Source organism: Pristiophorus japonicus, chromosome 8 (assembly GCF_044704955.1).
Source record: "Pristiophorus japonicus isolate sPriJap1 chromosome 8, sPriJap1.hap1, whole genome shotgun sequence".
Classification (NCBI taxonomy): Eukaryota; Metazoa; Chordata; class Chondrichthyes; family Pristiophoridae; genus Pristiophorus; species Pristiophorus japonicus.
In genome coordinates this window covers 74,935,939-74,950,082 of record NC_091984.1, presented here as the reverse complement: position 1 = coordinate 74,950,082, position 14,144 = coordinate 74,935,939, and the positions used below count along the sequence as shown (strand labels likewise).

Sequence of the window (14,144 nt, the reverse complement as noted above, 5' to 3'; positions counted from 1 at the left end):
CTGATTTCTGACAGCCCTGTCCACATGCCAGCTGGCATTATATTCATTACTGTGATGGTGTCAGCATTTCTTTTATTGATATATTTAACTATCAGTGGTTAAAAGGACACAATTGAATTGATTCTTCAATTCCATATTAAGACAGACTGCTATTCTTGCCTTATCTTTTTCAACTCATAAACTTTCCTGCCCACTGCCTCACAGATTTTTGAAGTGGCCAACCTCGAGTTGAATATTGTGACCCATTACCAAGCATTTCAAATATGGCTCCTGATTATTTGTTGCCTTCCGCCTTCCGTCAATGACTTGTTGCATAATACACGCTTGTGACTTCTTCATTGCTCTATTTCGATAAGCTTTGCATACTTCAAAGCTGGATCAGGGAAATATTCACTATTAACATCATTAACTAGCTAGGTAGGTACTTCAGAAGCATGAACAGGAGAATTATGGTAGATGTGTCCTGATTCTTTTGTCGCCTCTAATGGGTTCAGATTGTACGGTGAACTTCAGAAGCAAAACAATGCACATCTTGTCTTGGATTATTTTCTACAATATAAAAGCACCATTGATCCATTATTCATGAGAGTAACAAAATATACCCCTATAACAATGGCCTGTACATTTGACCTCTTCCAAGTTTCAGAATGGTTGTGTCCAACCAAAGACTATAAGCTAGAGCCAAGCAAAGTTATTTTTGGCATTTTACTTGTTTAATCCCTTTTTGATACATTATGAACCCCACAGAACATTTCATAATCATTCATGGTATAACAATTCACATTTTCTTGAATATGCCGATTTAAACAATCTTATTTACTATGTTAAGACTAGAAATATCACACATGATGCTGCCACTGCATGCATCTGTATATATCAATGGGAATTTAGTTATTGAACTAGAACATATCACAAAGTTTACTATGTCATCACTCATGCAGTCTAAATAGGGATTTATAAAACTTTTTTTTTTATAAACAGCATTTTTTCTGTGTCACTTTTTAAAAAAAAAGCATGAGAGTAATATTCTTAAATATACTACTGCATACAAGGTACTTAATAATATACACAGAAACTCTTTTGTGCATGCTAATCTGGTCAAGCTGTTGTTTTGAAATAGCATGATGCGTGAGAATTTTAAAACTACATAGAGGATATTGCATAAATTCAGGCCGAATGTTGATTTTAAAGACTGATAACTGAGAAATTAGAAGAAATTTATATAGTGTTTTGACAGAATGAAATAAAGCCAAAAATGTTCTATTGGTGCAAGTTACTCATTTTATTCATTGGGATAATTAGCTGATCGGCTGAAGTCCACAATATATATAGGGTACTAAATTTGAAAATAGTGGGAGAGAAGGTTAGATAAATGCCAAGCTGAGTCTTAAAAGTCTGTAGATTATAGAAGGAAAGTTTATCCGAGGCAAGTGAAGAGTTCCACAGTTTTGAGATTTTAGAAAGAATGACTTGGAATTGAATTCCATGAGTTGAATCTTGGTTTAATGAGACATCAGGAACTGTTGTGTTCATCACAAGAGCAAAGCACTAAATTGCTCTAAGTAATATTTTCACACATACCACACTTGGTTATCATTTAGTATATATTAATGATGAAGTAAAGTGATAGTGTAAGAGGAATGGGGAGAATTTCAGTCATAACCAGCTGATGACTGTGTTAAAATCGCACAAATGGGCTAATAATTTTTTCGACATTATGTGTAGCAATATCGGAAATGCACTTGTAAAGATTTCCCATGATCATTAATTCTAATGAAGTGGTAAACACATTCCTTTAGAATATGTCTATGATTTTACTGGAAATACTAAACAGAAAGAATAATCCTCTACAAATTGACGAGGCTACACATAATGACAAGAGCAATTCTTACTCCAAGTTGAGACATGATTATGAAACTATATAGAAGAGGTAGCAGCACCTTAGACAGATGAAAGAACACTACTGATTAAAGTGCAATACAGGGCTTGCCTCAAATCAAGTTATTATGCTATTATAGTTCACTGTCTTATATGCTACCTGGTTCTGAAAGTTAATTATTAGTCTTATTCTTTAAATGTTTTAGGATTATTCCACTTTGAGGCATCTTGTCCACTTTGTGGCTAGTTTTGTCATTGTATAACTGATGCATTTAGAATACATTTTTATTACTTTATAAAGAGTGACTGATCAGGGACATGAACAATGGAGTCTGTGTTCCCTGGTTGAGTGACTGGCTGCCAATTATGTCAGCAGCAGAATACCTGGAGAGGACTTTACTAACGCATGAATGTACAGGCTTCTGATATGGTCATTATTTGGACATAATGTAGTCAGCGATTCTGAATATCGTGTTTTAGATGGGATTGGCCTGATGTTCACAAAAACATGACCTATTTTGTAACGGATTAATTAAAGCCTTGATACAGAAATGCAACAGATATATCTCTCCTGTTTTTCATTGCACTCCCTGGCTCCCCATTTGCCCTTTCCCTGGACAAGAGCACAGTTAGGCAGAACATTTCTCAGTAGTGAAGATTTATTTTTCTTCCAGTTTGTAAAGGTTACTGGTCTTCCATTTGTCCATGTCCATTTTCCAGAACCTGTCTCATCTATTAAGCCTGCAGTAGATATAAAAACAGAGTGATACATTCTACCTTGCCAACATTTACATTACACTCTAAATCTGGCACAATTTTAACATGTTACGCATCTGTCTTTAGTGTGTTAAATGATATTTATTAACCAGAACTATTGTCTTTAGTGAGTTAAATTATATTTATTAACCAGAACAATTAGCATGCTTTTACAGAAGCTATGTTACAAGCATTGACTTTGCAAGGCACTCGTTTATGCACTTTACCATCATTAATCATTACACTGATTCATTCCATTTTAAAGCCACGCTTAAAAATTGGTCAGTGTAAATAGAATCTCCCAAAATATTCCAAAATGAAGCTTGTAGCACCCAACGTGCGATCCCATTTTTACCCCAATAAGGATGAAGTTAAAACAAAGGTTATATCAAAAAAGAAGTTTTGGATGACTTTAGTATTTGCCCTTTTAAGAGACGATGTCCACCTTAATCATTAGCTCCTGGGAGAAACAGCTGTTATAAGGTTTAGATTAGTTATGGAGAAGGAGCAATCTAGAATAAAAATACTTAACTGGAGGAGGGCTAATTTCAATGAATTGAAGAGGGATCTGGCCTGGGTAAATCGGAATCAAATACTGGCAGGCAAAAATGTAATGGAGCATGGATTTCAAAAGGGAAAGTCTTGCTTGACCAACCTCATTGAATTTTTTGAAGATGTAACAGAGAGAATAGACAAGGGTAATAAAGTAGATGTAATTTATCTACATTTTCAAAAGGCCTTCAATAAGGTACCACATATTAGACTAATGAATAAGGTCAGAGAATGCAGAGTCAGGGGACAAGTAGCAAAATGGATAGTTAGCTGGTTTCAAGACAGAAAGCAGAGAGTAGGGATAAAGGATAGCTATCACAGTGGCAGAAGGTGGGTAGTGGTGTGCCATAAGGATCAGTGCTGAGACAACTGTTGTTCACAATTTATATTAATGATTTTGAATCAAAAACACAACTTCTAAATTTGTGGATGACACCAAATTGGGCATCATAGTCAATACTGAGGAGGACTGCAACATATTACAGGAAGACTTGCAGAATGGGCATATAATTGGCAAATGAAATTCAACACAGATAAATGTGAGGAATTACATTTTGGCAGGAAGAATAGGGAGGTCACTTATTATTTGGAGCGTACGAGTCTAGGTGGGGTAGAGGAGCAAAGGGATCTCGGAGTACAAATACACAAATCACTAAAAGTAGTGACACATGTTAATAAGGCCTTAAGAAAGCAAACCAGGCACTAGGGTTTCTAGAGGGATAGATTTGAAAAGTAGTGAAGTTATGTTAAACTTGTAACGAACCTTGGTTAGACCACACTGAGAATACTGTGTACAATTCTGGTCGCTATATTATATAAAGGATATAGAGGCGTTCGAGAGAGTGCAGAGAAAGTTTACAAGGATGATACCAGAAATGTGAGGACATACTTATCAGGAAAGGATGAACAGGCTGGGTTTCTTTTCATTAGAAAAATGGCTGAGGGGTGACCTAATTGAAGTATTTAAAATTATGAAAGGTTTTGATAAAGTAGATACAGAGAGGGTGTTTCCACTTGTGGGGAAGAGCATAACTCGAGGCCATCAATATAAGATAGTCACTAAGAAATCAAATAGGGAATTCAGAAGAAACTTCTTTAACCAGAGTGGTTAGAATGTGGAACTCGCTACCACAGTTGACACAAATAGTACAGATGGCTGCGATCTTTCCTGTCTCGGTGGGTCTGGTGCAGGTCCCGACCTCGCTGCTAGCTCCAGCCAGCTCTGTAGAATGATTTTACCATGATTGGGCTTGTTCAGCCTGCCCTGCAAGGTTCCCGGCCAACTGAAGGAAGCGGGTCTGATGATGTCATTTGATGACGCATCATCAGCTGGTTTTCTTAAAGTGCCCATGCGCAAATTTAGTTTGACAGTTATGCTGTCAGTGATCTACAGTGTTGAGTTGCTGCAAACACTGACTGGAAATGCATAAAGGTGCACGGCTGCCCTCAGGCTCTCTCATGACTTCCTCCATGTGCTTATGGAGAGTGTCCAGCAAGCAGGGAGGTTCTCTTCCCTTCCAATGGGTGGAAGAGACCTCCCCAGGAGATCAATGCAGTCTGGTTCCACATTGCACAGGGCGACACAAGCAGGGATGTCGTCAAGTGGACCAGGGCGCAATGGTGCAAACCTTTCAATAATCTCAGTGGATCACAAAATGTTACTGCAAAGCCACACTCAGCCTCATCCTGCTGTGCCAGTCATCACATCCCCATCACTCTGCCTTCCCTACCCTACTACACATTCTTACTCACATCAACTTATTTTGCACCTCCACCCATCCCTTTCCTTCTATCTAAATTATCACATCCCCATCTCACTAGCCACCCCTCACAGTCACAGTTAAATCCTAGTCCAATCATACTGGCAAACAACACACAAGGGAAGGCACTTGGGTCTTTTAGCCAATGTTCATGTAAAGTTCCTGTTAATGGCCCTGAAATTCCGACCTGCCCGAGTCCGTATGGAGTGTGTACGGACTTGGGAAGGCATTGCAAAAGCCATTTTTTGGCGTGCAATGCGCACGCGCCGAAAACCGGCTTTTCCGATCGATCACGTTTCTGGATTGACAGATCCAACGCATCTTGGGGAGAAGGACATTCCCACAGCAGAGATTGGGCTATTTGCCCATCTCTTGCCCTTCGAATGTCTTTAAAACTCTTGTGCCTGCCCCTCGAGCCTGCTCCGCCATTTAATACTATCTTGGCTGATCCGATCATGGATTCAGGTCCACTTTCCTGCCCGCTCCCCATAACCCCTTAATCCCTTATCGGTTAAGAAGCTGTCTATCTTAAATTTACTCAATGTCCCAGCTTCCACAGCTCTTTGACGCAGCGAGTTCCACTGATTTACAACCCTCTGAGAGAAGAAATTCCTCCTCATCTCAGTTTTAAATGGGCAGCCCCTTATTCTAAAATTATGCCCTCTAGTTCTAGTCTTCTCTATCAGTGGAAACATTCTCTCTGCATCCACCCTGTCAAACCCCCTCATACGTTTCGATAAGATCACCTCTCATTCTTCTGAATTCCAATGAGTAGAGGCCCAACCTCCTCAACCATTTCTCACAAGTCAACCCCCTTATCTCTGAAATCAACCTAGTGAACCTTCTCTGAACTGCCTCCAAAGCAAGTATATCCTTTCGTAAATATGGAAACTAAAACTGTACGCAGTTTTCCAGGTGTGGCCTCACCAATACCCAAAATAACTGTAGCAAGATTTCCCTGCTTTTATACTCCATCTCCTTTGCAATAAAGGCCAAGATTTCATTTGCCTTCCTGATCAATTGCTGTACCTGCATACTAACCTTTTGTGTTTCATGCACAAGTACCCCCCCGGTCCCGCTGTACTGCAGCACTTTGCAATTTTTCTCCATTTAAATAATAATTTGCTCTTTGATTTTTTTTCTGCCAAAGTGCATGACCTCACACTTTCCAACATTATATTCCATCTGCCAAATTGTTGGCCACTCAATTAGCCTGTCTATGGGCTAGATTTTCCACATTTGTGCTTATTGCCCAAAAATGGGCGTTATTTCCGATGTGGGTGATAAAAAAGGGTTTTCAGATCGCCGGCTTCTCACTCATTCTCAAAGCACCTAGTCTCTATTTTTTTAAATGGGTGTTACCGTGAGCAATATGAAATGGGCGGCGGTAGCGTTAAATCTCGCTGACCTTCTGCCACAAGGTGTCGCCATCCTTAGCAACGGAATGGCAATGCTCAATTCCCGCGATTCAGGAGGTCAAGGGTCATCATGACATGCGCAGAAGAGGAGACAGAAAGAGAGGGAGCTCAGAGGCACTGAAAGCATGTGTGGGTGTGGTGTTTTCTTGTTTGGCTGTTGTGGGAGGCACGAGGGAGATTCACCAGCAGCAAAAAGCCTACTAAGCACCAAGAATATAGTTGGCACCGAGTTTTTGTCCAACAAATAAGATATAACATGGAAGGGATGGTGGAGGCCCTGGAGCTGGTAGCCAGGAACACTGGTGGCAGAGGGCTCGCAGTGGTCCCGGAGCATGGCACTGCACCCCAAGGTGCCGCACCCCCATTGCCAACCACACATGAGAGCCAGCAGCAACATCTTGCTTCTGGCTCGGAACACGTTCCCACCTTGGAACCGTCCTCCCCCTTTTCCATCCAAGCAGCGTTTCGGCCATCATTCCCTCCCCCACCCCCGCCCCCAATGAAGTATCGCCTGAGGAGCTCCTTGGCTAAGCGGCTTGGAGTCAAGAGGGTAAGGGGAAGGGATAGAGGTGGGGAGGAGAAGTGGGGGGGGGGGGGGGGGCGGTGGGGAGGGTTGGTTTTTACAGAAATACTGATGATTTCAGACAAATGTTCGGTTTAAATGTTTTTTATTTAACAAAACCTTGTTGCACATTGGCTCAGATAGATGCACCGTTACACGCTGGTGATTCCTTAACATCAAAGGGTATAAATACACTTAATTTCAATCAACTTAAACTTTAACTGTCACCAAGGTGATGCCCACCATTGATGTATGACCTGGACACTCAGCAGTGTGTCAGCCTTGTAAATAACACCAACGTTCTTTCAGGCAATGCGATCATTGATGAGCTCCTGACGTAAGGCTCTTGCAGCTATCATGCCACCACGGGTCCTTTGATGCAGTTTACAGGGGGCAGGGGCATGGCTTCAGCATCAGCCTGATTGTCTGGGCCGATGTCAGCGTCCGCCTCCTCGTCCTCCTCTTCCTCTCTCTGGTGAGGTGGACTGTCAGACTCATTAGGCAATTCTTGTCCCCTCCTGATAGCCAAGTTGTGCAGCATGGAGCACACCACCATGAATTGAGCTACCTGCTCAGGGTGGTATTGGAGTTCGTCCCCTGAGTGGTCCAGGCATCTAAAGCGCTGCTTCAGCACTCCAATGGTTTTCTCCATGATATTGCGAGTGGCTCTGTGGCTCTCATTGTATTGCCTCTTGGCTTCGGTGTGGGTGTCATGCTGGGGGGTCATCAGCTAGGTGGCAAGGTCATATCCTTGGTCACCAAGCATCCAGCATTGACCTTGTGGCTGATTGTTAAACAAGTCAGAATCAGTACTCTCACGCAGGATGTAAGCATCATGGATGCTGCCCGGAAATTGAGCATTCACTGCCAGTATAATTTGCTGGTGGTTGACAACCAGTTGCACATTTAGTGGGTGGAATCCCTTGCGGTTACTGAAAACCTCTGCATCCTGAAAAGGTGCCCACATCGCGATGTGCGTACAGTCTATTGCTCCCTGCACCTTGGGGAAGTTTGCAATTCTGGAATATCCGAGAGCCCTCTCACTCTGTGCCTCCTGGTCATAGGGAAGCTGATCAAGTCCCTCCTGCGTGCGTACAGGGCTTCAGTGACCTGTCTAATGCAGCAATGTGTGGCATGCTGAGAAAGTCCGCAAATGTCGCCAGCTGTAGCCTGAAAAGAACCCGAGGCATAGAACGACAGTGCCGTGGTGACTTTGACCTCGACAGACCATGCAGTACTGATGGTGCTGGCAGGCTGCAGATCTCCCCTTATCAGCTGGTATACCTCAGTGATAACCTCTTTGTGGAAGCGCAGTCTCCGAAGGCAGGTGATGTCGGGCAAGTCGAGGTAAGACTACCTCTCCCTGTACTTGCGGGGGGTGTAACGTCTGGTTCTCCTCATCAGTCTGGCACATCTTACATTGGGCACATAATGCAGTGGAGCGTACCTTCGGTGATCTCGAGTCTGCTACATGTAATTGGTCACCAAGAGAGGATGAGAGAGGACAGGCCCCATTGTAGTAGCTCTCTGCTTTCCACCGATTGGTCACAAACAATGAATGTCCCAATGAAGACACCTATTCAATTCCAAATGGTCACAGTATGGTCAAGATGTTTGTAGAGATGTTTACATCAACTTAAAGGTCCTCCAGAATACATCTGATCTGCCCGAGGTTGAAGCAAAGCAGCCTTTTAAAGGATGTGACATGTGATGTAGAATGTGGCGTCCATAATGCTGTGATTAGTTCCAGTTCGTTCCACTTTTTCTGGGCGTTTTTTTGGGTGAGCGATATTGTGGGCGATGTGGTGAAAGTGACGCTGTGCGATCTCATGGCCGCTAATTTGTTAAATATGCTCGTTACGACAAAAAAAAGTGGGCGGGCGGTATTATTGAATCTTGGCATTAAATCAGTGCGGAAAGTAACGCTGGGCGATATTATGGGCATTGATTTCGCCCATTCTGATGATTCCACCCAAAAAAAGTGGGCGGGCGGTATTATTTTTTCCCGGCGTTAAGCACATGGGGAAAGTAACGCTCGGTGATAAGTTTCCAAAAAATGGCCGTCACTTTACATTTTGTGGCTAAATGGGCGATATATGGCGTTATACATCATTTGAGCAGTAAAATGGGCGTTAAGCATGCAAAAAAAGTGGAGGTTCTAGCCCTATATCTTTTTACAGATTTTTTGTGACCTCCTTACGCATTGCTTTTCCTCCCATCTTTGTATCGTCAGCAAACTTGACTACGTTGCACTCGGTCCCTTCTTCCAAGTCGTTAATATAGAATGTAAATAGTTGGAGTCCCAGCACTGATCCCTGCGGCACCTCACTAGATACTAATTGGCAACCTGAGAATGACCCATTTATCCTGACTGTGTTTTCTGTTAGTTAGCCAATTCTCTATCCATGCTAATATATTACCCCCAACCCCGTGAACTTTTATCTTGTGCAGTCAAATGCCTTCTGGAAGTCCAAACACACTACATGCACTGGTTCCCCTTTATCCACCCTGTTCATTACATCCTCAAAGAATTCCAGCAAATTTGTCAAACATGACTTCCCCTTCATAAATCCATGCTGACTCTGCCTGACCGAATTATGCTTTTCCAAATGTCCTGCTACTGCTTCTTTAATAATGGATTCCAACATTTGCAGTTTTCCAATCTGCTGGGACCTCCCCAGAATCCAGGGAATTTTGGTAAATTACAACCAATGCATGCACTATGCCTGCCGCTACTTCTCTTAAGACCTTAGGATGCAAGCCATTAGGTCCAGGGGATTTATCCGCCTTTAGTCCCATTATCTTACTGAGTACCACCTCCTTCGTGATTGTGATTGTATTAAGTTCCTCCCCCCCCCATAGTCCCTTGACTATCCACTGTTAGGATATTGTTTGTGTCCTCTACCGTAAAGACTGATACAAAATAAGAGTTTTGAAATATATTAAAAACATAGAAAAATAAAATTTAAAAATACATAGTTATGTTAAAAACCCTGCCTACTCAGGTAATTTAATTTTAAACCATAATCAAAACTTTTTTTAAAAATTGGCAAATATTTTTTTTCAAAAACATTTCTATCAACTTTAATTTCTATAATGTATTTATGTGAGGTGTTTTTTAAATTTTTTATGTAGTGTTTGGGTGTTTGGGGGTGTTTCTCATTCATAGTAATAGGAGTTTCAGACTTACGAAACTCCTAATACTATGAATGAAAAAATACTTCACTGTGATTGGGTGTCCAGGCCCACGTGACTCCTACGGACATCCCAATGTGAACGCGCTCCATTGTGCAAGAAGAGGAGGTCTCGAGTCCGTGATCTCTTGTGAGCGTTCGACCAAAAGGTAAGTGCGCATCTTTTGTCCTGTTTTTAGATGAATGCCCGCGGGAAGAAGAAACCGGGATTTCAGGGCCATTGTATTGTCAAACATTGAAATCATTATTTTCAACACCTTGCATTCTTGCATCTTTGGAAATGGCTTAGTGAGTTGCAGTGAATGGTGACACATAAGGGTACCCCCGGCAATGCTGATGGGTGTGAAAAGAATGGCGTGGGCATTGCAGGGATACTTTATGGTGTTAGAGTGGGGTGGTGCCTATCTGGTGCATCATGTGGCAGCCAGAGTGCACAGCATCAAGTGATGTACATTTGGCCATGGTGAGGCCATGCCTGACCACCTAGGCAGCAAGGTGGTCAGATGCTGATGCCCTGTGTCCTGTGCAGTATCAGTTCATTGCGGAGAAGTTTGGTGTTGTGGTTGGTGTTGCTTTGTGTGCCTGGTGATGTTGGTGTTGGGGCTGACCGTGATGAGATTCTGAGGACCAAGATGAGATTTTTTCAAGGGCATCGATGCTGCCGGAATAGATGGCAAGTGAGGTTGAGATGACAGAAGCGATCTGTCAATGGTGAGAGGGATTGTTCCAAGAAGTTGACAGTGGATTGAGAGTTTATTCCAAACACTTCCAACCCATATAAAGTTCAAATGTGTCTTCCAAACCCTGAAGACTTCAGCTTCTGAAATTGGAAAGGGAACAGTTGTGAAATGGTAACTTTTATACCACTTTTGCAGTTGTCACCTATTCGCAAGAATGGATATTGATGGAACACCCAACCTACTTACCTGATGTGATCCCCTCGTGCCATGAACCTCATGAAAAAAACTGGAGTTTAATTGTCTTTTAACCACCTCTTAATAATCTAAATTACCTCTCCCGCCGCTTGGTGTCGGATCTATTCAGCGTTGACAGATCCGGCACTTTGGAGACTAGAGTGGAGGCAGGTTGACAGTGGGTCCTGACCTGCTGTCAATCATTTCAATTTTGACAGCTGACCCCGCTATGATCCCGTAATCTCAGCACTGGTAAAATTTTAGCCATAGTGTTGATCATCACTCCCACTTCCACCCTCCCAATAATTTATAAATATAAATTCAGATAGTAGTCAGATACTATCTTAAATACACCAAATGTAGTGTAAAATAGTAGAATCTTCCGTTACTAAATGAATGAAATGATTGATCGATCGATTACATGTTGTCCTGAATGTGGCTGTTTGGCAGAGCGGCTCAAGCCTGTGGGGCCTCCAGCACGAGAGGTGTTTTCTTTTTAATGTGCTGAGTATGGGAGCCGAGGCTTCGCAAGGCCTGAACTACAATCACGTGCCATTACCTGGAGTCCTTGTGCTCTGGGAGCCACTCCTGTGTCTAAGACAGCGATGAGAACCCCCATGCCGTCGTACTCTGGGTATGGCAAGATGCAATGTCTCTTTGTTCGATAAAAGAGTCATCAAGATGAGTAGCCCTGACTCGACTCAGACTAGTGTGCAGCTCGAGCTCGGGTTCGCAATCTATTTCTGTTCCGTCCAGTGGGCTGGATAGAATGAACTGATGGGTCGGATATGGCCCGTAGCCCGTATTTTGCCCACCATTTGGCGAGGAGCTGCTCCCCTCTTTACTGAGGAAACTCCCAGAAATGGCAGGGACCTGATGTAACTGGGTCTGCGCCAGAGTTGCGCCGGGAGATTGGGGGTATCTGCGCGGAATTCAGCCAATACCCTTCACCCAATTGCATCAATAAACCAAAATAGCATTTTATAACTGACTGGAATGAAATCAGGCCCAGGACTCATTTTGAACTAGTCGCTAAAATTCCTACAGAGACGAGTTGAGATTAAAAACTCGCTGCAAATTTAAAAAGAGTTCTAAGTAAACAATCTTCTAATCTATTCAATTGTGTCAATTCTAAGTCATGCTGCCAATGGCGGTATTTTATATATTTAAAATATTTATGTTATCACGCATTTACCTGGTAGGTTTCCCCTATTTAAAAAAGGAGGCAGACAAAAAGCAGGAAACTATAAACCAGTTAGCCTGTGGTTGGGAAAATGTTGGAGTCCATTATTAAAGAAGCAGTAGCAGGATATTTGGAAAAGCATGATTTGGTTCAGGCAGAGTCAGCACAGATTTATGAAGGGGAAGTCATGTTTGACAAATTTGCTGGAATTCTTTGAGGATGTAACAAACAGGGTGAATAAAGGGGAACCAGTGGATGTGGTGTATTGGACTTTCAGAAGGCATTTGACAAGGTACCACATAAAAGGTTACTGCACAAGATAAAAGTTCACGGGGTTGGGGGTAATATATTAGCATGGATAGAGGATTGACGAAGGGGAACAGACAGGTGTTTCTGCGGCTGCAAATGAGACTCCAGGATGGTATGTTGCCTCCCTGGTACAAGGGTCAAAGATGTCTCGGAGCGGCTGCAGCGCATTCTGGAGGGGAAGGGGGAACAGCCAGCTGTCGTGGTGCATATAGGTATCAACGATATAGGTAAAAAATGGGATGAGGTCCTACAAGCTGAATTAAGGGAGCTAGGAGTTAAATTAAAAAGTAGGACCTCAAAGGTAGTAATCTCAGGATTGCTACCAGTGCCACGTGTTAGTCAGAGTAGGAATTGCAGGATAGTTCAGATGAATATGTGGCTTGAAGAATCGTGCAAGGAGGAGGGATTCAAATTCTTGAGGCATTGGAACCAGTTCTGGGGGAGCTGGGACCAGTAGAAACTGGATGGTCTGCACCTGGGCAGGACCGGAACCTATGTCCTAGGCGGAGTGTTTGCTGGTGCTACTGGGGAGGGGAACCTATGCAGGGAGGCAGAGGGAAGTAAAAAGGGGACAGAAGCAAAAGATCTAAGGAGAAAAGCAAGAGTGGAGGGCAGAGAAATCAAGGGCAAAAATCAAAAAAGGGCCACATTACAACATAATTCTAAAAAGGACAAAGAGTGTTAAAAAAACGAACCTGAAGGCTCTGAATCTCAATGCGAGGAGCATTCGTAATAAGGTAGATTAATTAACTGCGCAGATAGCTGTTAACAGATATGATGTAATTGGGATTACGGAGACATGGCTCCAGGGTAACCAAGGTTGGGAACTCAACATCCAGGGGTATTCAATATTCAAGAAGGATGGACAGGAAGGAAAAGGAGGTGGGGTAGCGTTACTGGTTAAAGAGGAGGTTAACGCAATAGTAAAGAAGGACATTAGCTTGGATGATGTGGAATCTGATACGTCCTTACTATACAGTATAAATGCACACGAGGCCCATGCTTGAGAGGTCAGTCTGTGACCTGTCTTTTATTCCTTAGCACTCAAGTGATGGAAGTGGGTGGAGCTTCCCCTTTTATCTCTGAAGGTCCAAGTTAGGAGTGTCTCCCATAAGTTCACCACCTAGTGGTTATTGTTCTCACAGTGTACAACTTAGGTCAGATTATACATGGGTTACAATGCTGGTTGAATACATGACCGAATCTATATGGGTAGAGCTGCAAAACACCAAAGGGCAGAAAACGTTAATGGGAGTTGTGAACAGACCACCAAATAGTAGTAGGGAGGTTGAGGATGGCATCAAACAGGAAATTAGGGACTTGTGCAATAAGGGTACAGCAGTTATCATGGGTGATTTTAACCTACATATTGATTGGGCTAACCAAACTGGTAGCAATATTGTGGAGGAGGATTTCTTGGAATGTATAAAGGATGGTTTTCTAGACCAATATGTCGAGGAACCAACTAGAGAGCAGGCCATCCTAGACTGGGTCTTATGTAACGAGAGAGGATTAATTAGAAATCTGGTCATGCATGGCCCCTTGGGGAAGAGTGACCATAATATAGTAGAATTCTTCATTAAGATGGAGAGCGACACAGTTAATTCAGAGACTAGGA

At 42.7% G+C, this 14,144-nt stretch overlaps 1 protein-coding gene across 2 annotated transcripts in view; it reads right to left on the bottom strand.

The window, feature by feature from the left end:
* Positions 1 to 691: 691 nt before the first annotated feature.
* The window catches only part of frem1b (Fras1 related extracellular matrix 1b), a 304,502-nt gene continuing 291,049 nt past the window's right edge, over positions 692 to 14,144 (bottom strand). For both annotated transcript variants that reach the window (XM_070886932.1, XM_070886933.1), the window contains exon 36: positions 692 to 2,619. In XM_070886932.1, the coding sequence (XP_070743033.1) occupies positions 2,411 to 2,619 (209 nt within the window). In that variant the 3' untranslated portion in view covers positions 692 to 2,410. The remainder of the gene's footprint in view (positions 2,620 to 14,144) is intronic.